A 24785-nucleotide genomic window follows, 5' to 3' on the forward strand; every position below is an offset into this window, starting at 1 on the left:
TGCCAAAAGACAGCACCATTATTTAGAAAACGAAAACAAAACATCCTCTATTGGAGAGTAGCCATTTTTGGTGTTTGCTTCCATTGTTGTCTGGGCGAATCGTGGCCACCTGTGCACCAGACAGTCATAAACATTTGTTATCAACACATCCAGCCTATCGTGCTTATCGCCCAAGTCAAAACAAAAACGACCTAGGCAGACCTAGGCACAGTAAACACATCATTCAGGTTCCCTGCTTGTAAATGAGCCTTCAACACAAAGAACGTCACAGGAAATGGGCCTTGTTGTGCTCTATCTTGTTTCCTTAACAGTGAGCTACTCAGTTCCATTGGACTGTAAAGCATAACATCAACCTCTTGTTAATCTTGGCTGTACCTGCCACTGAAAAATACCTATCAGAAGGCCTGTCCCTTACCTTCTTTTTTGAGATCTGCCTGTTTGAGTCTTGCCTTTCTCTTAGAGCAGCTTGATGATGTGGTTCAAAACAGCTGTCTGCAGCTGCAGCCACCCTCAACAACCCTCTGTTTTCTTAGAGACATAGTGCCAATGTTTAGTCAGTTTCCAGAGCGTCTTGCCTGGTTGAGATCGTGTCAATAACAGCCAGCTCTCCAGGTGATGCCTCCTCAACCCCCACTTCCTCCGCTCCCTGCTGCTTTCATCTCTCTATCTCGAATGCCTTGAAGACGTGACTTGGCCCATTTTAGAAAAATTCCTTCCTTTTACCGTTTTCAAAACTGCTCATTGTGTTTTACTACAGGTGCTTAAAGATTTGTTTTCCTCCTCTCCTATCGTGGCACTGGATTTTTTTTCTCCCACCCCCCTCTCTGTTGCCACTGAGGAGCCCTGTCCTTATCCAATAAAATGTCACCACACAAGATGAACAAGAACAAAGAGGCTCAAGGTATATCAGACTTCCTATCAAGCATTTTGTTTTGAACAGGAGCACCATAAACGAAAAAAGGACTCACCACATTCACAGCTTTGTGCTCTGTCTCCTCCAATCAGCTGTTTCCATTCTTGAGAAATGCAGTAAACATTTAAGCCGTTATCAGGTAGTTGTTGACGCTTCGGTGGGTTTAGCTCTTCGAGCATTGAAAGCTTGACTTCTATAGTATATCAAGTCAGATCTGCTCTTGTGCAATAAATATTTCCTATTTGTTATCACCCTGCATATTTTAGTGTCGATATATACATCTATCTATCCATCTATCGATATATATATATATATATATATATATATATATATATATATATATATATATATATATATATATATATATATATATATATATATATATATATATATATATATATATATATATATATACATAGTAAAATGCCTGTGACCTGCACATTTGGCACAAAAAGCATAATTTTACAGCCTCATCTGGACAATATACTAAATTCCATTTAATCCAGTGACATATTTGTCATTCTTTACAAAACCAACCATTTGATAATTTTTATTTCCAGACTGGCTTGATGCCATGACACCAATGTCCAAATGCACAAACATCCCATCGCATATCTACTGCATAAATAAGCAGGATATAAAATCTTTGAGATTCTTTTTTTCTAGATGTAATGTCATCACTCGGCAGTTATAACTTTTCCGTCTGTGGCAGCTGCAATATTTCAGAGGAAGGCAAACACAGTCTGACACTGCCAAACTGCTAATGTGTTGACACGCGAGGCTTTGTTGACAAAAGGTCGTCTATGGTTCTTGACTCTGAAGTAGCACTGTGATCCTTTTTGTGTAGCAGAAAATGCTCAGCGAAGAAGAACTCTACTGAAGATTAACAATATACTTGGTAGCCGTTTGCACTAAATCCGTAAAATACTCCAAAGGTGATCTGTGCAGTTTACCTCTAATGCTTTGTCAAGTGTGACAGATTCGTGAAAAAGGTGCATATAAGCAGGTTATTACATGTGGGCAAAATTAGGCTTGTCAGCAAGTTTAGCTCTGTTTGATAAAACACCCAAATAAGGTTAAACAAATTTATTTTTTACGTTTGATGAAAAGTTTGAACCACAAACAACAGATTTTCTTAGAGAAATGTTATTTTGAACACCGGTATCAGTTCAGACTCAGAACCATAATCCTCTGCTGATGAATGTAATGGTAATACTACTTAATATTAATAATAGATTTTGTAGTTTGTATTCAGAAATACCGTTCTTTATTATGCCCTTTAGCTTCTTTTATTTTGAATAGGGTAGATGTATACTTGTTCAAATGATGCTAACTGGTTTAAATGGACATATTAATGTTTTCCAGTACTAAACACATCCATGGACTGAATTGGCAAGTAAAACCCTAACATTTACAAAGATATATAAGGTCATAGAGAATATTTAACAAAAAGTGCACATGATTTTATGGCAGAGAAGTAGAAGGCAAGACGGTTGAAAATATTGGTTTAATATGATAGTTTAAAAAACAAACAAACAAGGAAATTCCATAAGGATCAAGTCAGAAGTCAAAGTGACGAATGAGGAACTCTTTCTGCTGTTTGATGGCACGACATGAATAAACTCTGTCTGTTGACATGATATGCTCTCATGGCTCTCTCTTTGATGTACACACATATACTGAACCCATAAGTGTGTGCAAACAGTTACACTTTTGCATATTTACACATAAGAATGCATACAAGGAAAAGAGAACAAGGAAATGTGAGCATTTCTCTGTTAAGGTTAGTAGGAAGGAAGGAAGATTTATACAGTAGTGGAAATATGTACGTGGGAAGATTTCATTGTATGTTCTTTTCTCATATGGTAAAATTATTCTAGCGTAACTGTAATCTCAAAGAAGTACTTAAAATTTTTATTAAACAGTATAAGCTAATTGGTGATAGAAAATGACCAGTCACCAGCAACTTCATACAGTCTTACAGCATTACTATCTGTGCTAAAGTGCAAAACAAATGTTTTGAGTAATGCCCATGCACATCAAAGTCACATCATTCATGAGAACGGATCTGCAGACGTGTCCCGACAGTATATGACACATTAAAACTTTCTCAAGCTTCCAGGCATGCATGAAGAGGACTTATTCTTGTTGAGTAATACAGGTTGAGTAATACCTCAGCTGTCGTTTTCCTATTACACTTTACATATTTGTTCGTGTGCCCTGGAAATGGTTAAAGGCAAGTAAAATAGCTATGTGAATGGCAGATTTTTGCTGGCATGGGCTGGGTTCATTTGTCCTATAAGAATGAAAGGTTACTGTGTGTCAGTGAAAGTGATAACCTTTATCCTGCGAAGAAACATTTCTGACCTTAAGGAGTCTCTTCTACGGTGAAACTGATGTGACTCGCATACTATGTTCTATGCAGTCATCAGATACCAAACCAGAAGAATGGTCCACCATTCTTGCAGTAATTCTAAAGACTTAGAGAATGAATGGCAAGGCACAAGTGCCACTCTGGAGGCACATGGTAACACAACAAATACTTTACTGCAGCTTTCTTTTCTTTTTATGGAAGAATCCAATTTGAATGCTCCTTTCAGTTCGGATTTATTTTCATATAGCACCAGTTTTCAACAACAGTCATCACAAGGTGGTTACAATAAAATAATGCTAACAAAATGTTATAACCATGCAGGACAAAGGCAGTTATCTGATTTATTCTATCCCCTGCCTTCTAATTAAAAAGAACAATGCGGTCATTCACTTGATCACCAAACCAAAAAGGGTAATGTTTTTATACATTTAAAGTGACCATCACAAAAACAATGGGTTTAAGAAGATGAATCTGTTTCAGTCTGGAAAGTCACAATGGTTAATTTCTCCTGTAATATGCAAGGCTGCAATGATTCTTCACTGTATTATGAATATTTTTAACAACCGCAGAAGACTCTTCTATTCTGCAACTGACCCCTGGGCTGGACTTTTAATATTACTGACCAAAGGCCTCTTTTATTTAGTCCAAACAGCACATTAGACAATGGACATAAGTGAAAATATCACAATCTAAATATAAACCCTGCTATCTATCTATCTATCTATCTATCTATCTATCTATCTATCTATCTATCTATCTATCTATCTATCTATCTATCTATCTATCTATCTATCTATCCTTTAGTTCGTATTATGTATGTATACGTTATATATTAAGGTTTATTAAAGCTAAAACTACCAAATATTCATTCAACAGCGCCATCTCGTGTTCATCCAGATGACCACTCACCTTGAGTTTTCTCTCCGCTCTAAATTCTATTGGCTCCAGATCATTTGTCCCTAAGTGACGTTTCACCGTCCTAGTGGCTCTTTGATGTGTCCGTCATACGAGTTTACGGAACTGTATCCACCCACTACAAAGATGGAGGACGATATCTCAGATATGAGCAGACCACAAATGTACTTATTTGGTGAGCTCGCTAATTCTGACAAACCCGATTTTTTTGTTTGCACAATCAGTTTTAACGTCATGTTGTCATGCACAAATAGCCACTGGAGATTTTTAATCGGAAGATAGCTAAACAGCTGGCTAGCCTGCTTACCCCCTCCCACTCGCGCCAATTCAGCTCTTTTGTTAGCTAGCAGAGCATGGCGTGGAGCCACGTAAAGAAGCAAAATGTATATACACCTCTTTATCTGATAAAATGATATGCATGTGCGTATGTTTATTTAAGACGAGCGCAACCCACGGTTGGTTACACGTATTGTTTCCCCCTCAGGTTGCACCTTGAAATCGGACAAACGGGAATTCAAAGTTGACCTAGACGGCGATGAAACGGAGCAGCAGCTGTCACTGAAAGCAGTAAGAATCAGACTTTAGATCGAGTTTGCCTGGTCTTGAAAAAAATTAATTCTTTGACTAATACGGCTATTAACTACGGAAGCCGAGATCGACAGTGAGCGCTGTTATTCTTTAATGCTGTACTCTCGCGATAAATTGTTATGTGTCTTGTAAATTCGTAAAACATAGTTTGTTTTATCGCGATAAGATATTAATCATCCAAAAATTGGGTAATGCCTTTGTTATGGCACGTGAAGATGAAGGTATAGGCAATAAACATATAGCTCAAAATAAGGAAATTGTATAAAATCAAATTTTATTTATATAGCATTAAATGACAACAACAGTAACTACAATGTGAATAATATTACAAGAGAATAATATTATATATAATATATATATGATTTAAAAGACATCCACCCCTCAAATTTTCTATAATTCGCTTCCTAAGAGCCAGACTTTCTGGCTCTTTTAAATTATAAAGTGGTCTTGAGCAATATTTCCTCAGGAGCTTTTCTTCCAAAGCTTTTCTTTGGAAATTCGGTGCTTTCTCACTCATTTGCTGTTCTTTTCTGAAAATCGACTACTTGCAGTCTGTAGCAAAAACAAATAATCTGTTACAAAAAATGGCAAACATAAGAGAATTTGACAGCCATATAATCGGATTTTTTGTTTTTTTTGTTTTTTGCATTGACAAAGTGATTCCCGAAGAGCTATCGGCCAAAGTCTTGGCTTATGTTGACATGGTGTATACTGTATCCTTAAAAAGAACTGAGGAAACAGGACATGTGGAGGACCAAAAAAGAAGTGGCAGCATGAAAAACCTATTTACAGTCATATCCTTAAGAAACAGGAAATAAATCCAGCAAAGACCTGAAACAGGACCTGAAACATCAGATCTTTCTTCCATGTACTAGTCACTAAAATCTTATCAGAAATTGTGTAAGTGAAAGGGTGGGTGTTGAAAAGCCACTTTAAAGGAAAGGAGATGGGAAGAAAAGTCTGAGGATTGCAAAAATACACAAGAACTGGACAGACAGTGACTGGTAACAGGTCTCATGGAGAAATGAATCCAGATTTAACATTTTTGGTTCAAATTGCCTTGTGTATGTACAGATGAGGTCAGGAGAAAGGGTGAGTGTCGCTATTTCTGAAAAACAGAATGTAGAAAAAAACCTGTCAGATTTTACTCCACTGGCAAGAATCTCATTGTTAACGGCTTCATTTTTCATCCTGACAATAATCCAAAATACACCTAGTGCAGTAAAAGCATATCTCAATTAAAAAAAGACATAATGGAAGATTCCAGTCAGTGGTGGTTTGACCTCCCCAGAGCCCAGACCTGAACCTTATTGAAGCAGTGTGGGATCATCTTGACAGAACTGAATAAAAGGCAGCTGACATCCAAAGAAGAGCTTTGAAAAATAAATTGCATGTATGGCAAATATGGACTAAACAGACTTAAACTGGGTGTTTAGCCTAATCAGATGCATGAGGGAAGGCTGCTGGTTGAGGGATCAAAAAATCCCACATTGAAAAAAAACCCCACTCCTTGCACCCTAGCAATTGTTTATTAGAAGTTCCTTACCAGTAGTTTGTGAGCAAGTGAGCAGCGGATCGGAGTTTCGGCTCTATTTTATATTCTCCTGAGAACATGGTTTCTGAAATGTTAACATATTGGATTTTTAGTATTAATTTATATTTATTTATTAATTTATTGTCATGGAGCATTCACAACGTTAGTCTGCTAACCTTACTGATGCAGTAGGCTATTTAAAGATGATAAAACAGGAGTTTGATCAGATTAACAATAACATTAACAAGAACAGTTTATGTTTGCACCAAAAAAAAAAAGAGAGACATTTTGCCAGTACATGGAGGTAGTGTTATATAGCACACTGTTATTTTGTTCCAGGTGTGTCTGGGAGCTGAGGCTGAAGATAAGTTCCACATGGTGGAAGTTGAAGGCCTCACTTACGACGGGAAGACGACAAAAGTGCCGCTAGCTGTCCTTAAACCTTCCGTCCTGCCCTCTGTGAGTCAGCACCAACACTGACAGAAGTATTTAAGAGGCTTCTGGTTTAAATTAACTTGTTTTTACGCTCTTCATGCCTAATAAAAAAGAGAACTAAAAAGAAAAGGCATTCTCTCAGAGCCATAAATACAAACATTACACTGTGCTGATAAATATAAATAATTCATAAATTGTTGACAAAATACTTATAATGTCATCTTCCTTCCTGCTATGTTTTTCTCCAGATGAGTTTAGGTGGATTTGAGATTACACCTCCAGTTACCTTCCGTCTCCAGTCTGGTTCTGGACCAGTTTACATAAGCGGGCAACATTTTATTAGTGAGTATTAAGGTTAAGACTCAGGTAACTATTTGCCTCATTGTTAAAATAAAGTAGGCATACCTACTGAAGACCTTGTCAGTGGAAAAATAGCAAGTTGTAAGTCTGACCTTCATGCTCGGTAAAACTATACAGGGTCAAATTTTCCAGCCCGAAAAAAGTCCACATATGACTTTACACTTAATTTTTTGAGTAACTTTTTCTTCTAAAACAATGTTTTGGGGTAAAATAACATAAAGAAAAGTTGTATGATTGTTTGACAATATGTTGACCAGTGTGTTCGCTCTGTCAGGTGTGAAGGATTCTGATGATGAAGAGGAGGAGAACAATTCGTCGCCGGTAAAGCGGCCTGCAAATCTGCTGGCAGGGAAGAAACCCCCAATGGTAGTTATTGACATTGTCGTATTACAAAACTAATTATTGTTTACAGAAATTGTTCTCCTGCCGAGGTGGTGGCTTACTGCATAGCCTTCTGTTTAATGGTGCATGTTGTCACGTTTAGTAATCGGTGATAAGATGCTATCGCGGGACGTCAGCATTAAAGTGTACACTGTTACTTATTCTGACACCCCAAATAAGCCTCAAATGTTGTTTTTGACAAAAAGACGATTCATATTTCTTGTAGAAAAAGCTGAAGATGGATTCTGATGATGATGATGACGATGAAGAAGACAGTGATGAAGATGATGATGAGTATGTTTTTATTTCATTCATTTATTTAATTGGCTGAGTTTTCTAAATAATTTTGCATTCTAAAAGATAACATCTTTGTAAACTCATACTATAAAATCTATAATTTTGTGGGTTTTTTTTTTAAATTGTGGGCACAAACATCGAGCAGTGTAGCTTTTAACCAGCTTACTTGCTTCTTGTAGCGATGATGACAGTGATGAAAATGATGTGAAGCCACAGAAGAATGTGGGAAAAGTGCTTACAAAGGTAAGCTTCATCCGTTTTGTTTTATTACAAATAACAATCACCTTTAGGTTCTCCATGTTAAAAAATATGAGAGTAGGCTTGAGGTACAATCAAATATGGAGGAAATACGGTCAAATAAAAACATTTGTGTATCATGGAGTTTGTGATAAATGCAGTTTGGATTTATAATCATGTGTGGTGGTCTATGGAGCTTGGAAAGAAAGTGACTGGAAGTTTCTTGAAGACATTTCTCCTCTCATCCGAGAAGCTTCTTGAAAAGTGAAGAGGCTTGCTTTCTTTCCAAGCTCCTTAGACTAACTTGACCTGGATGACTGAGAACCTACACAGACATATCATGTGCCTGCTTTCTGCATCTTTGATTTAGGAAGCACCCTCTGCTAAATTAAACAGAATATTTCCAGTAGTGAGTGTGTCAAAAGTGGGCAGTCCCTTGCTTTGTGCTACATGTGAGAAAGGATAATCTGACCTGATTCTCACCATATTTTTTAAAGTTTGTGCGTTAAACAGCTTTAGAAAAGCAGAAATCACCTATTTGCTTCATCAAACTCGATTAATCTCTGTCTGACTTGACGTTAATAAACCTTCATTTGTTTATAAAAATGCTGCACACCAACTGGCCCACTGAAAGAGTGTTATTTGAACTCTAGTGGCACCAGATAAAGCCTGGATTATACTAGGTTGTGGACACGGACAGCTGGAGACTCAGTGGCCAAGTACTGATTCCTGTAATGCTTCTTTGAAGTCTGCCGCCTCGAGCGCATGCGTAGCTAGTGTATTATGAGGCAAACTTCTGATGACGAAATGTGCGTCACCGGGACCTGAGTGGACTCTAGTGGACTCGTACATGCAGAAAGTATCATTTCTGTTTAACCCCAGTCATACAGCTTGAAGGAGAGAAACATACGATTCTGTCCTTGCTCATTTAAGTATTAACATTACAGTGTCACTGTAAATAAATAAAGAGGATTCTTTAAATTTCATAAACATTTCTGGAAGTATGTTTGGATAACTTTGCTACAAAATTAATATGAACAAGTGCTCATCAGAATTTTGTTGTTTTTTTAACCCTAAGAACATAATGAGCAGTTAAATTGGAATATCTCTGAATATTAATAAAAATCGTTTAACTTTTTAGAGCTTCTGTCCAGAAAAAACTTATTTACAACTTTTTAGTTAAAGAAAACAACAATAAAAAGCTAACAAAGAGATGCCATCACCATCAGTGTCTCGAATTTTGCTATTTAAATCATATTGAACCAAATGTAATACAGCATAATGTTATCATGTAATGTACTGTGATGACTGTTGCCCTTTAAGCTTGGTAAAAAACACAAGCAGATCATTGCGGATCTTTGTAGTTCTCAGTACCTGAGAAGAAACTGCCATGATCAAACTACTTTTCCATACACAGCGTTTTTCATTGCTTTGTTGCGGTCATAATTACAGAGAAGAAGGGCAAGTCCATTTTGTTTATTTCCACTCACAGTGAATTCAGTTGTTTATTGCTTTCTTTGCTTTCTTGCTTTCTTTTCTATGAGCTTTTTAAGGCACTTGATAGATTAGTAGAGCTAGAGCAATTCTCAGGGTGCTGTTACCCCCACATTTGAGAAGCTACTATCTGATAGGCTCGGATAATTTGTATTTGACAGAATTCATTAGATGCAAGGACATATTTTTCCAGCCTGTCTTTGAGAGCTGTGGATATTTCCACATCTTAGTTTCACTTTTAGTATTATTGCATAAACATTTAATGATCTTTTGTTTATTGACTCATTTGTTCTGTCATTTTAGTTCAAACAAAGTTTCTTGCGGTTCAGTAACTCTGATTTTTACAGTGGAATGTATTTGTGTTTCTGAGCCTTTGTTGTCCACTAGATGTCAGGGTAGCCATTAGCGTCCCCTTAGTGTTTGTTTGTGTGTGCGTGTGTGTCTAGAAAGAATTTCTCTAACCCTTTTTTTAACCACATCATTTAAACTTCCACTCACTGTATGCTACAGTAGCATTTCATTTCAGCAGGCCCTACCCATTCGTGCACTCACTGACCGTCCACCTCTTTGTATGAGACAAAACATGGAACTTTTTCATCCTGTTCGCTCAAGTACCCACCTGTTTTCCTAGAGTAAAACACAGGGTCTGTGTGGTGTAATGATCGGATTTCTCCTCTGTAATCTGCTTGAATTCTCACCGTCTCACCAGCAAGACCACAGTATGTTATGTTGTGCGTAAGCAGACACACACACACACCCATATAAAAGGATAGATACACTTTAGTAGACATGCACATTTGAACATATAAGTACATATAGCGTAAATGCACAAAGTCTGCAAACATATGCACTTCATACTGGTAGTACATAAGCAGAGAACTGCACTCTACATACTGTTTCTCACCCATGCATGCTCACACGCACATGCACTTCAGTTATGGGAAACATCTTCAACCATTTTTCTGAAACACTGCATATCTTTGTCCCTCTGTCATCCCACTGTTAATATGATTGCTCCTTTTTATCGTTTCTCATGCCATTTCAGCTTTGCACCTGGGTTTTGCCTTTGAACACTTGTTTTGCATGTTACCACAATCGCTTGCAAGTGTGTGGGTGCGTGTGTGTGTATCTGCCTCATTTTTACGTCGGTGTCTGTTTGTGATTTCGTTCTTCTATTTTTTTAAAAGCACGCTATCCAAGTGCAAACTCTGCCAGGCAAAAGATCAAAGCAGGGCAGATGCGCATACCTGCGACGTGAGCGCCGATCCTTCCCTCAGGGTCAGATGACAGCTGAGCATTTCTGTCACCTGTTGATTTATTCTGTTGTCTTCTCTTCCAATTCCTCCTGCACCCCACACCCCATTCCTTCCATGACCTTAATCCTTTTTTTCACCCTTCATCTCTTTAGCTCAATAGCTACCCTGTCTCATTCTTTAATAATGAAAGCACAAAGCTTTGGGGAAGTAGGGCTGGGAACAATTATTATCCCTTTTTTTTGACTGCTAATTCAGCTGTGTTTCAAGCTATATTTTGCTTTCTTTTTGTTGTCAAACCTCCATACTGTACTGAATAGGACCCAAAATATCTCAGACATATTCAGTATCAAAATTGAATCAAATCCTTTTTCATATGAATCTACATTTCTTGTTATTATTTGATCATGTATTTTTGATGAACAGGTAATCAGGATATTAAGCTGTTCTTGTGTAGATTAGTATCGTCACGGGATCTCACGTGTTTTAAATGATTACACAGTACTTTTGTGTTTCTTGCAACAGATTTTTACAGGGTTAATAAATGTTCTTTACTCAGATTTACTGGACAGCAAATTGCCTATTGATTGGAACATGTTGTGCTCTCTCTAAACACTTAATATCATTATTAATGGACTGTAATAACTGTTGAGCCTGTTGAAAGACTGGAAAATGTTGACACGCGTGTCACTCATCTCATCATCCTTCAAGAGTTGGTCTTTGGTTTCCAGGTCATCCAGCTGCTGACATATTACAGAACCTCTGTGTTTGGGTAGATGTGGTAGATATTTTTGATTAAACTTTAAAAATTACAAGAGTTGCAGGTTTGCATTGGTCATAAAGCCCTTTTTGACTGGGTACCTACATAACCCTAACCCTTGGTATAATCGTTGTGCTCATCCTAATCTCATTCACATTTCTCCACAATTTGTCTGAACAGTGAAAAAACAAACCAACATTTTTGGGGGTATTTCAGAGGTCAGGAGATTCAGATGGTTGGTGTAATTTAACCATATAAAACAGAAAAATGAGATACAAATGTTGATGTACAGATTCTGTTTGGTAGACTCAGATGCATCCATGATGATGTTTAGTTTCTCTTGATTGAGTTTTGTCCTTCAGGAATTGGTATCTTTCTCATCTAGAAAATAAGGCTTTGAAACCTCACTGTTACTTCCAGCATCTTATATTACAGGCGTTGCCGTAGGATATTACATGTGTGATTGCATTGTAGCATTTGTGTCAACACAGGCAATTACACTTCTAGTCCATTCCAAGGTGAATACCAGTGATTGCAAGAAAGGATTTGCTGCTTAGGAAATTCAGGTACTTGCCAGCTTTTCCAAGGTAATTACACATGTGACTGAGAGCAATCAAAACCTGAGGGGAAGGAATCCAGTGCAACAATTACAGGTTGTCTGGGTACTAAGTACCCGATCAATGAGAAATCACTAATTAAGTGTAGTGTTTCCTCTGCAGTTTAGGTAGCACTGGTATTTATTAAAGGTATGCTATGTAGCATAGACAGCAAAGGGAGGCAATTGTTTTGCTGTCATATCTAATTAGCTGCATAACCTTATACAGTGGGATGCAAAAGTTTGGGCAACCTTGTTAATAGTCATTATTTTCCTGTATAAATCGTTGGTTGTTACAATAAAAAATGTCAGTTAAATATATCATATAGGAGACACACAGTGATATTTGAGAAGTGAAATGAAGTTTATTGGATTTACAGAAAATGTGCAATAATTGTTTAAACAAAATCAGGCAGGTGCATAAATTTGGGCACCACAAAAAAGAAATGAAATCAATATTTAGTAGATCCGCCTTTTGCAGAAATTACAGCCTCTAAACGCTTCCTGTAGGTTCCAATGAGAGTCTGGATTGTGGTTGAAGGTGTTTTGGGCCATTCCTCTTTACAAAACATCTCTAGTTCATCCAGGTTTGATGGCTTCCAAGCATGGACAGCTCTCTTTTACTCACACCACAGATTTTCAATAATATTCAGGTCTGGGGACTGAGATGGCCATTCCAGAACGCTGTACTTGTTCCTCTGCATGAATGCCTTAGTGGATTTTGAGCAGTGTTTCGGGTCGTTGTCTTGTTGAAAGATCCAGCCCCGGCGCAGCTTCAGCTTTGTCACTGATTCCTGGACACTGGTCTCCAGAATCTGCTGATACTGAGTGGAATCCATGTGTCCCTCAACTTTGACAAGATTCCCAGTCCCTGCACTGGCCACACAGCCCCACACCATGATGGAACCACCACCATATTTTACTGTAGGTAGCAGGTGTTTTTCTTGGAATCCTGTGTTCTGTTTCTGCCAATGCCCAAATAACTCAATTTTAGTTTCATCAGTCCAGAGCACCTTATTCCAGAATGAAGCTGGCTTGTCCAAATGTGCTTTAGCATACCTCAAGCGGCTCTGTTTGTGCTGTGGGCGGAGAAAAGGCTTCCTCTGCATCACTCTCGCATACAGCATCTCCTTGTGTAAAGTGCGCCGAATGGTTGAATGATGCACAGTGACTCCATCTGCTGCAAGATGATGTTGTAGGTCTTTGGTGCTGGTCTGTGGGTTGACTCTGACTGTTCTCACCATTCGTCGCTTCTGTCTATCCGAAATTTTTCTTGGTCTGCCACTTCGAGCCTTAAATTGAACTGAGCCTGTGGTCTTCCATTTTCTCAATATGTTCCTAACTGTGGAAACAGACAGCTTAATTCTCTGAGACAGCTTTCTGTATCCTTCCCCTAAACCATGATGGTGAACAATCTTTGTCTTTAGTTCATTTGAGAGTTGTTTTGAGACCCCTTCAGAGAAAATCTTCAGAGAAAATTAAAAGAGGAGGGAAACTTACAATTGACCCCCTTAAATACTCTTTCTCATTATTAGATTCACCTGTGTATGTAGGTCAGGGGTCACTGAGCTTACCAAGCCAATTTGAGTTCCAATAATTAGTTCTAAAGGTTTTGGAATCAATAAAATGACAACAGTGCCCAAATTTATGCACCTGCCTGATTTTGTTTAAACAATTATTTCACACTTTCTGTAAATCCAATTAACTTAATTTCACTTCTCAAATATCACTGTGTGTGTCTCCTATATGATATATTTAACTGACATTTTTTATTGTAACAACCAACGATTTATACAGAAAAATAATGACTATTAACAAGGTTGCCCAAACTTTTGCATCCCACTGTAACTGATGCTATTTCATGTTTTTTTTGGTTTAGGTTTTACTTTTCTTCGCCTTTTTATTGTGCTTTTTTATGCACACATGAAGCAGTGACACCTCCTTATAGGCGTGGGAGAAAATATTGTGACAACTCGCAGCAAAAGAAGACATGGAGTTACTGCAAATGAGGACAATGTTTTGTCACTTGCCATTTATTATTTGTCAGCTATAAAAGGGGGCATTGCGTTTAGCAAGAACATCTGCTGGATACAGAGTTTTAGAGGGTTAGGAAATTGTAAATGGCCAGCAGTATAAACTGAGCCACATGTGTTGCATTGAGTATTTAGTTAGTTGAGTTGGTCAGAACATGAGGGCAGACTTCATTGAGTTGTCAGCACTGAACAACAGCAGTTAAGTAACTTCAGTCTGTCACTTTTGGTTTTGTTTAGCGTGATTAACTGCCACTAGCTGTTCTCACACATCAATTCTAAAAATGATCCAAACTTGAATTTTCTCATTTACAGCACACAGCAGAAATAGTCTGATTCAGAGACATTTTCACTTCTGAAAATACTCTTTCAGGGTGTGCCCTGGGTAGAATGTGCAAGATGCATGATGCCCCCTCAGTCGCTCTGAATTTACTAGACAATTACCAGTGCTATTTCCGTGTGGACATAGTCTTTGTACAAAGGAGCTGATAGGTTAAAAAGGTTTTACATGTTCCAAACAATATCTCTGTCAGATAGTATGAAGAAAAGCTCAGGGCTGTAGTGCATGCATTAAGAAAGCATTAACATCTTTATGAATTTCAGGAACCCGGTGTGGTGAATTGAGCTGTTTAAAGTACACACATTTCTATGGAGCTCTGAGATATCTTACTGGGAATGTTCATTTCCTCAGATCCCAGAGTCCTCACCTAAGAAGCCCAACAAGACTCCAGTAAAACAAAATGGCCCTGCAGGAAAAGCCTCGGGATCAGCTGTCAAACCACAGATTAAGGTATGCCCAAAAGATTTCCGAAGTAAATCTTTGTTTACCTGTGGTTGGCTTGTGGGTATTTAAAATACCCAGTTGTTAACCGTTATACTCAAGATCAAAAGTGTTTAAGAAAATGTGTAACATTGCAATTTTTAAAGGGAATGGAAACTTTGATTGATTATGTCACCAGTTACAGCAGGGTAAAGTCAAAGCCAGTAGTTGTATTTCTAAAGAAATGTGTCATGTTAGTCATAGAAACAAGTATACAAACAATAGATGATGAAAATTAAAGTTTTACAGAAGAGTTGATAAAAGAAGTATACAATTACATAATGTGTTACAGAAGGTGAAGGAACTTTGCTAAATAGGTTTGACTTGAACTGTTACTCTAACTTGTGTTGTGCCGCCAAATGAGTTAACCATCTAAAGCATAAGAGCTGGACCTCCCACTGCTCACAACAGCCTTGAATTGAAACTTAATGAGGCCCCTGAATAAAATTTACTAGGTGGTATACTATATATAACGTACATCTTTCTTTGGCTCAAACCTAAGCTTGGAAATACAAAGTTTGTCTGTAACCTAAAATAATTGTTTGCATTTACTGCCATTATCAATTAAAAAAATGCAGGCTCACCAAATGGAGGGGAAAAGACACACAAAAAACTTGGAGAGCCTTCCCATTCCAAAGCCAAGGAATGTGATAAATGCACGGTGCAATTAGTTCAACCTGATAGTTAATTTCTTCGATGGAATGTCTTGGACAGCCACTTCTGAAAACCTAAAGCTTGAACTCTGCCTGTCTTTAAGCAAACACACCTGACCTCTAAACGGGTTTCCTGGGGCAAGGTTTAAACCTGCGACCCTTTAGCTTGACCTCGCCTTCTTAAGTTGCAGCCACCTTTGATGCCCCTCACCCCTCTGTAGCTCGCGCACACTTTTAAGAAAAACAAATTGTCAAGCTTCTCTGCAGGTTTACATACTTCTTAAAGCATGTTACTGTGAAAGAAAATACTTGGACAGAAACTCGGCTCAGATAAGGTGTTACGTGTTGGCATGCGAATGTTGACTGTTTGTATGATAGAAACATGACTTACACTCACTTACACAGACAGGGCGCGTGAGAAGATTATCGTTTCTCGTCTGACATCTTGATGGAAAGCTTTGTGATTTTTTTTTGTCATGTTAAACACTAAGCCACAGGATTACCAAACCCCTGAAGGTGTAGTGCCCTGAAGGGCATGCTGTATGGGTGAACGCAGCTTATAATGCAGTAGTTGTTGTCCAGACATAACACAGCGACTCTTGAAATGCTCTTGGGGATTAGCCAATGGGCAACTAAATCGCCCCAAACCAGCTTGCTGGTTTAACTTTCTTGCCTGTGGTGCTTTGAATGCTTCCATCCCCTCTCAGCTTCTTCACAACTGTTCTCTCTCCACCACCTCTTCACACCCCTCACTTCCTGGACACACCTTCTCCCAATTGCTCTCATTACCAGTGTTTGATGTCTGGTGCAGCTTGCGCTTCCAGATGCCCCTGAGGAGCAAGGAAGCGGGTGTGGGTGTCTGTTTTTTTAGTTCCTAAATGCAGGTGACTGGTCATTAGATTGGCTTGTCAGATCTGTTGCCAGTACCACGGTTCTCACCTCTCACGGCCCAGCGTGTAGCTGCACCTTCTTGTGTAACAGGCTCGACGTGAGAACCAGCTAACTCGAGTTGCGCTGATCTGAAGTAACTTTATCTTGCAGCTGGTGTCGTTTGATTGATGGGTTTGGCGAAGCCGACGCCTTCGAGCACACGTCAGAGTCGTAAAGTTGTTAACTACTTCACTCAGCCTTATCCCACAAGGGTTTGAGTCATTGTTTTAGCGACTGATTGGCATGTGTTACAGCAGGTGCATATCTTGTAAGTGCTTTAATGTCTTTTGTCAGGCTGTCATTTTACCATTTGGACTCAAAGATAGACCAAAAGATCAACTCATTAAAGTACCTGTACATACAGAGGCTTTATAGGATGAGAGTCACGGTTTTTCCGTGTGACCTGACATTTTCCCCCTACTTGTGCCTCCAAGGTTTTCATTCCAGCAAAATGACAATTACTATCCCTGGACAGCCCTGATGAGCAAAAATGTCACAACCATGTATTTGCACTGGATTGAAGATGAGAGATTACATCAAATGATAGCGTGCTTGTGATTAAGTTCCATGTCTCATGGCATCTGTAATCAGTGTCTGGGCCAGATGAAAAAGCTTGTTGGCTTTGTGTGTTTATCAGCTGTTTCAGGTCCACAGCTGTCCCTTGGAAGTGGAGAGCTGCCTGTAAATAATAAACGTGTAGTGCATTTGTCTGGCTAGGAGCCAGAAAAAAGGCCATTTTCTTAGTGTGGTATGTGTGTACCAAGGTTTTGTTCATTTTATACCTTTTAATCTCTGCTATTAAAAAAGAACCTGATCTCTCAGAGGCAGGGACAGGGCATTGTGGCTACACGTGTACGACTAATTACAACATTTTGTGTCTGGTATTTGGAAGATGAGAGCTTCTCCTGGAAAGCCTGTTAAACTTAGGTTATGCATAGCAAGACATTGCATATATTTTGTTATGCAATTATTGTTCTTTTTTCTGCACTCAGCACATTTTGACTCAGTATCTAAAATTAAAGATACATTTCGATAACCAGACTTGCATATAATGACCACTAGTTCCAGTAGGAATGACACCACAAACATGGGGATTTCTATGGCCTTATTACCCCAGTGTGCTGCTAGATGTCACTATGAAATAGTAATGCAGGCACAATCTGCAGCCAAACAGACATACAGTTGGTTGACTATAGAGTGGGTATAGAGTTTCACTGTACATCTATACACTGTCATCTTTCCGATGTGTCTCTGGCTATCAATGAAACCCTGCAATTTCACTGAATTCCACACTCCGCTTTGCATGTAGGGGCAAGCTCCATGGTTTGCATAACATGCAGTAACAGAGTATGGTGTATGCGTGTTTTTGTTGTGTCACATTCAGACACTTGCTAATTGAGGACCTGAGTCGTTGGCTGCCCAGGTCTGGACACACCTATCGGCCTACTAGTTCAGTGCTCGCACTCCTCTCTTCCTCAGAAACACAGCAAAGTCTTTGTGTTTTGAAATAAAACATTTACTGTTGCAAATCTGGTGATAGTATTGTTTTTTTAATCCTGACCATTGATAGTAAATACAGTACTGTGCGAAAGTCTTGAGCTACACATAATTTCTTTATATTTTGGGCGGCAGAAAGCAAACTCTGTTTTTACCTGATATACTGTATTTCCATTTATGTTTACATGTTTCAATAAATCACTGCACCTGTTTTCCATTTTCCAAAGAAAATATACAGAAATGGGTGGCTGCTTTTTGCCCAGACAGTACTGTCTGTTGAAAAAAAAATCTGTTGTTTTGTTTGTACAAGTCAATAATTTGATATTCGGTAGAAATCTTTTGCACTTTTTTTCTTTTAAATTCAGTGTTTGAGAAACTTTTCTTCAATGGAAAACACTTGACAAACAATCTGAATTGCTCACTGGAGAGTCAGGGCTTGCCCTCTCCTGCTTGCAGACAATAAAAACATAATTTGTACCTGATGTATTTGTTAAAAAAAAAGATGATGGTGTAATTAGGCTAGAATTTGTTGTCCTCTCCAATGCTTTTATCCCCTTCCAGCTGGTTGCCCACGCCAAGGCTTTAAACACAGACCAAGACTAAGTGGGTCACGACAGGGCTTTTGCCCAGACTGGCCTGTTGGTCAACAGATTAATTAATCAGCAGCATGCTAAATTTAGCAACGGTGTGTTTGGTTCGTTTTAGGAAAATAATACTGATGGCAAGAACTGAGCTTGTGTTAACGATGAAATGCTGTGGCATAATTTGAAGCCATCATTTTATCTGTAGCTCTGTAAATTTCTAGTGTCTTATCTAGCTAATGTACTTTTCCAGACACCTGCCCCGGGAAAAGACAAACAACAGCCCGGCCCATCTAAATCTCTGCCTGAGATTAAGAGCAAGTTGTCAACCGCAGCCAAGGAGGTAAGGCTGCTGTTTTTTTATTTGTTTTTAAATGATCCTTCATAATTTAATGACAGTTAAGATTATGATGGTCCTTTTCTTCAGGGAAAGCCACTTCCAAAGACAGAGCTGAAGTTTGAGAATTACTTGAGAAGTGCTTTTAAAATCTCAGACAAACAAGTAAGTAATCTTTGTACAGTGTTGTGAGAGCTTTTTGACCTGTTGTGCTTTCCAACTCCATGTATATCTTTTTGGGCCCTGCTAGAATAGTTTTTCATCCCTCACGGTTCAAAATAATCTTTATCCAATATGTGGGACCTTGGTGCAGCCCCTTTAGCTTCCATTTAAGCCAGCGTTTGTCCGATTGGCATCCCTTGTAAATAAAAGCTTTGAATAGCAGGTGAGAGAGGCCTGTGCTCACACCAGATATATGCCTGAGATGAGCATAATAAGAGGTGTGTATATGTGCTCGCTTTAAGTTTGTACTTTTTTATCCCATGTGCAGTTCTCATCAATTTTCTGCTGTTCTGCAGTCTGTGTAATCTGTCTCGTAAACGCTCACCCGAGAGTGGCTGTTCGCCGCCAGGTTTCTAGAAATACTCCTTCAGATGTAGAGTGTTAGCAGTCGCATTTACGCCCAAACTCATTTTATCTGTAAGAGCTCATTGCCATGATATATAACCGGGCATACGTTATTCTTCCTCTCACTGTCCTCATACCTTATTCTGTTCAGTTTGCCTCAAATGTCTCTGCAGCACAGTGTGTACTCTTTGAATTATATTCACACTGTTTCGGTGGGCTCTTGCGAGATGGATTTGGGAGTACACCTGCCAAGGCAAACTCTTTCACGGTGATTTAATGGAAGTGTGTCTTTTGTAGCCCTAATGAAGCGACTGGTGGTATGTGCGTGGTACCAGCCTTTTTCGCTTTCAAGGCCTTTGACCAAATGCAAGCCTTAAATCTTTTCTAATGCGGCTTCTGTCGTTTCAGAAGAAAAACAACATCCCCTGCACATTATTTTGCAAAGCATGAATTAATCACCCTTAAACCCTTAGATGATCACTGCAGACTTAATGATTCTGGGCAGTGTGTCAGATAATGAAGTTGTGTTTTCTGTATTAAGGCATCTGTTAGATGGCGATCACTTGAACCGAGCTATTTGAACATTCATATGTGATTGCTTTGCAGTGTTTAAATAATAACTGTACAGTTATGAGAGCAGGTGAAAGCTCTTTAGAGCGGCACATGGGTTGGGTGGACAAGGGAAAGAGTGGGGGTGGAGTTGGGTCAGGGAGAGCTTGTTGATCCCACTGTGTAGAAACATCTGTGGAAGTGCTTTGGTTTCATCAGCCAAGGCTGAGATCTGTCAGACCTGGAGCACCTAGTCATATACTCTGGTATGTAATGCTGCCCCCACCCAGCCCCTCGTCGTTCCCCCAACAGCCCCATCCAAATTCAGTGTTCCCACAGCCGAGACACACAAAAAGCATGTTGTAGTAAAAGTGAGTCATGTGTCTCATGCTGTATAGCACTTCATTTAGATAATTTGTAATTTTTCTCTTTCTTTCCTTCTTTCTTATTTTGGTGTTATCCCTCTTTTCCCTCTCCTTCCACAGGTGGTCAAGGATCTTTGGAGTTTTGTGCAAACACTGAAGACTGAGAAGAAGTAACATACACATACGTTAAAGCATTTGTACATTTTGCATCCTATAAGGCATTTAAAGGCACAGTCGGCTAGATTTCCTAATCGGTCTCCTTCTTTCAGCCCTGCGAAGGACTATGATCAGATGAAAATGGACTAAGTGCTGAAATATGGTAAAGCCATCAATGCATAGATTTAGGTGTCAATGTTTTTCTTCTTCGTTTTTTCCTAGACTGAAAGGACTTCATTGAGTTGGTTCTTTCACAGACTCGATTCATGTTTAGCAGACTGTATATTTGCTGCAAGGGGAAGCTGCATGCATCATAATGGGCGGGGTCTGTGTTGCTACTACAGGAAAGGAAACGTTTCTAAAATTTATACTACCTGCAGATTTATGTAGGGGTGTGCAGATTTATGTAGCTCCTGTGTATCACTGAATATGATCCTTATTAGTTAACAATAAATCTTATACTTGAAGTATTCAAAACCAAAAACAGGCCAAACTTAGAACCTAACCTAGTTAGTAGTTGCTAGTTCTTTCGTACGCCCTGTTGGCAAAACAGTATTATTTTTATACCAGCAGAAGGACTCACTAAACACAAACGTGCTTGGCAAAAAGTAAACAAAATTTTGAAACTGTTGAAACGCTGCCTGCAGGTGGTGTAAGTCAGCGGTCCCCAACCCCCGGGCCTCGGACCGGTACCGGTCCGTGAGTCGTTTGGTACCGGGCCGCGAGAGTTGAGGCTCTGGTGTGAAATGTATGGTTTTCAGGGTTTTTATCGGTTTTCAGCGTCATTTTGTTATCGTTTTTATCGTTAACTCGGTTTTCCTGGGTCTTTTCACGTGTGTTATGAATAAATCTTCTTTTTTTCGGTACCGGTACTAGTTTTATTTTGTTGTATTTATCCGCGACACCTTAAAGGCCGGTTCGTGAAAATATTGTCGGGCATAAACCGGTCCGTGGCGCAAATAAGGTTGGGGACCGCTGGTGTAAGTGTCACAATACAGAAGCTCTTCCTTTCCTTGCCTGTAGGTGGTAATATCCTCATTGAACGTCCCACTTTCTTTAAATACTGAAGAAGATGCAGGTCACATTGAAACAGCAACTGGGTGGAAATATATGAAATTGGTTGATTAGCATCTGTTTATCATATTCGGTCATTATTGCAAGAGGAGGTTATGCAGAATGTGCCTTTAAATACAGTCCTGATCAAACGTTTAAGACCACCTGAAAAATCGCCAAAAATCATACTTTGCCTGGTTGGATCTTAACAAGGTTCCAAGTAGAGCTTCAACTTTTTGCTCATGCAATTTATTGAAAACAACACTTAGACTGAAACAGTCTGTTTTACAGCATTGTTTTCAATAAATTGCATGCTCCAAAAAATGTTTTGTCTTGCTCCCATTTCTTCTTGTTACACATTGAAGTTCTGTTTGCAACCTTGTTATGATTCAACCATGTAAAATCTGATTTTTTTTTTGTTGCCATTTTTCAAGTGGTCTTAAACTTTTGACTGGGCAATGTATCTCTACTGTAAACTGAGATAAACCTGTTTTGTGTGAATTTGAGCAGCGCATATGTAAAGACAGCTAATAAAAGAGGACCGTTTGACAACTGGAAAATTTCATCAGTTAGTGACAATAAAAGTTGTTTATTATTTCAGCTTTGAGGAGTTAAAAAGCATTTCCGCTTACAGACTTTCAGATTGTACATGCGTTTTTTTGAATACTGTATTGTTTTAGTCAAACCACAATCAGTCATTATAGTATAATAACAACAATTATATTTTTTAACAACTTGGCCAGCAAAACCAATAAATATGTTTCTCCCAGCAAAAATTAAGCAAATAGGCAAAAAGATGTCACAAAAATAAATGCATTAAAAAACAATTTTTGCAGAGTAAAATTATCACAGATCCCCGTTGTGTATTTATGTCCACAACATGAACAACTCTCATTAAAATACTTATTGCTGAAAGCCATCCATCCAAAAAAGCGGCCGCTTTTTTACATTATCTCTTGTAGAGTAGTATGAAATCCATAAAAGCAACGCAGGTGCTCTGACTAAAATGTTTTTGTTTAATGCATATTTCATATAAAATCAAAGTAGAGCAAAACAGATTGCTAACTCCAGGAGTATATTAGCCCTAATGCTGTTTTGCATTTTATTTTAATGTACTGTAATGCATCAGAAAACATTACAAGCATATTAATAATATTAGTACAGTATGAGGTATCAGAGAATTACATCAGAGTAGCATGACATCACCTTCAAAAAACGTATAAGAACTCATATCTGTAATTGTTTGCACTCATATATCAGTGCTCTGATGACAACAAACTCTCGTTCATGCTGAGCTTATGATGTGTTTCTATTCTCATTTAATATCAAAATGTTCCACATCTTAAACCAATTAAATTGATATGCTCAAACTCTGCATTATCTAGAAAGCGTTTTTGCTATAAAATGTATTACTTCAATTTTAATAACGGAAGTTGGCCCTGTAATTTACCCAAATGTAATTAATAATTGTTAGTGATGTCTTCTTTACACTGAGGTTTCAGTAGCAGCAGGTTGCCAGGCCCAGTCTTTTGTCTTTTTGCTTTGCACGTGTTTGAGTGATTTTTTTTTTAATACTTCTGTCATATCAGTCCTAATGAACGTTGTGTTGTGTAAACATATTTCTTGCTTTTATTTACAAGACCGGCAGCTGGACAATTGCAGTTTAGGTTTTATCCTGCCCTTTCTAATCGTTTATTTTACTGCTTTGAGCTCTTTTCTTAGTCTTTGTTTCACATCTCGTGTTCTAGTAAAAAATCCCTTTTTAAAATGTCTGGAATATTGTTCTGATTGTTGTTGTTGATCTTTCGTTCTACACACGCTGTGTGTAAGTTTGTCATATTTTTGGCAACGGTGAAGCCAGGACCTTAAACAAGTCCAAGTGCGAAAAAGTGATTGTTATTTGTTGAAAGCTGACGCATGTTTAAGGCTCATTATTTTTAAATAATTTTTGTAATCACAAACATCTGGTTTAATTTGACTGTAAAAAATGTAAGGGATAATAGGAGCAAACTCTTTGTAACGGAGCTGTTTCTCATTTTTTGGCAGTACATGATGAGCAGGTGATGCATGTATCGCTTTACTGAGTGAGCTTTGTCCCAAACCATGTAATGGCACTTCACTGAATTTAGTTACTTCATCCAAATGGTTGTCTTTTTTTTCCCTGTGACCTGAAATACAAACTGTAAGCTAGTACCCATCTTCAGTTTGACTGGATGACAAAACAAAGCCACATTAAATTTTAATTTACTGTGTGATGTAGTCAAGTATAAATTGTAATTAGGTAGCTTGGCTGACCCATTGTGTGTTAAAATAAAATGCATTGTGTCCATTTACTACATCAAACTTAGTTTATTGTTAATGGTTTGTTGAGAGGAGCATGTGCGTCCTTTTTTGTACTTATCTGTAACATTTACCTGAATAAAATAAATTCTAGTAAGTCTTTGACTTACATTCTGCCCTCTTTACTGTAGACAACACCATTTGTCAGTGTGATTATAGTCACATTTGTAACTATGTGACTGAAGTGCCGACTTTCAGCTGTAATTAAGTGGGTTTAATAAAAAAAAATCATGCACCAGCAGTTTCGGAATTACAGACATTTTTATACAGTCTCCTTTTCAGGGGCTCAAAATTAATTTGACTGTTGAATAATGAACAGTTTGATGGGCAGGTGAAGCCTGTTCCATTGTTATTTCATGACGAATGAAGCAGACAATATCTTGAGATGATTTCACATGTAAGACAGCGCAAATACAATTGAAATCTGAATTTGTATTATACAGCTTTTGACTACAATTTTAAAATACAAGCTTCAAAGAGATTGCAACTTTAGGTAGGCTACCGTTAACCAAGTTGAAAACAATTTCAAAACGTTAGGCATTTCATTGTCCATGTTGACGGTCATAAAATGCCATCATGAGTAGAAAAATGCAGAGAGTTACACCAGTGGTTTGCATAAGGTGCAAAGTGCAAACCGCTGGTTACACTCAAGAATTGAAAGGCCGGATTAGATTTTGCTAGAAAGAAAATCTAAAAGGAAAAAATGAGATGAAACGAACAAACCAATGCAGGGCCCAGGTATTGCATCATATTACCATGTCGAGCAAAATA

General features: G+C 38.4%; 1 protein-coding gene across 1 annotated transcript; it reads left to right on the plus strand.

Annotated features, from left to right (window-relative positions):
- The first annotated feature begins 4266 nt into the window (after window positions 1-4266).
- On the plus strand, window positions 4267-24247 carry npm1b (nucleophosmin 1b). Its single transcript, XM_063493487.1, has 11 exons — window positions 4267-4377; window positions 4687-4769; window positions 6664-6783; window positions 7008-7101; window positions 7394-7485; window positions 7727-7794; window positions 7977-8040; window positions 14858-14956; window positions 18901-18990; window positions 19075-19149; window positions 20586-24247. Exons 1-11 carry the CDS (start codon window positions 4281-4283, stop codon window positions 20637-20639), a joined length of 936 nt encoding a protein of 311 aa, XP_063349557.1. The 5' UTR covers window positions 4267-4280; the 3' UTR covers window positions 20640-24247.
- The last annotated feature ends 538 nt before the right edge of the window (window positions 24248-24785 follow it).

The sequence above is a fragment of the Pelmatolapia mariae genome, linkage group LG2 (genome assembly GCF_036321145.2).
Source record: "Pelmatolapia mariae isolate MD_Pm_ZW linkage group LG2, Pm_UMD_F_2, whole genome shotgun sequence".
Lineage (NCBI taxonomy): Eukaryota > Metazoa > Chordata > Actinopteri > Cichliformes > Cichlidae > Pelmatolapia > Pelmatolapia mariae.

Bases quoted from the DNA above. Each gene is read 5' to 3' on its own strand.
- npm1b (XM_063493487.1), top strand. From the start codon at position 4,281: ATGTGTCCGTCATACGAGTTTACGGAACTGTATCCACCCACTACAAAG. The intron at 8,041-14,857 runs GTAAGCTTCATC...TCATTTCCTCAG, and splicing joins TGGGAAAAGTGCTTACAAAG to ATCCCAGAGTCCTCACCTAA. The intron at 14,957-18,900 runs GTATGCCCAAAA...GTACTTTTCCAG, and splicing joins CTGTCAAACCACAGATTAAG to ACACCTGCCCCGGGAAAAGA.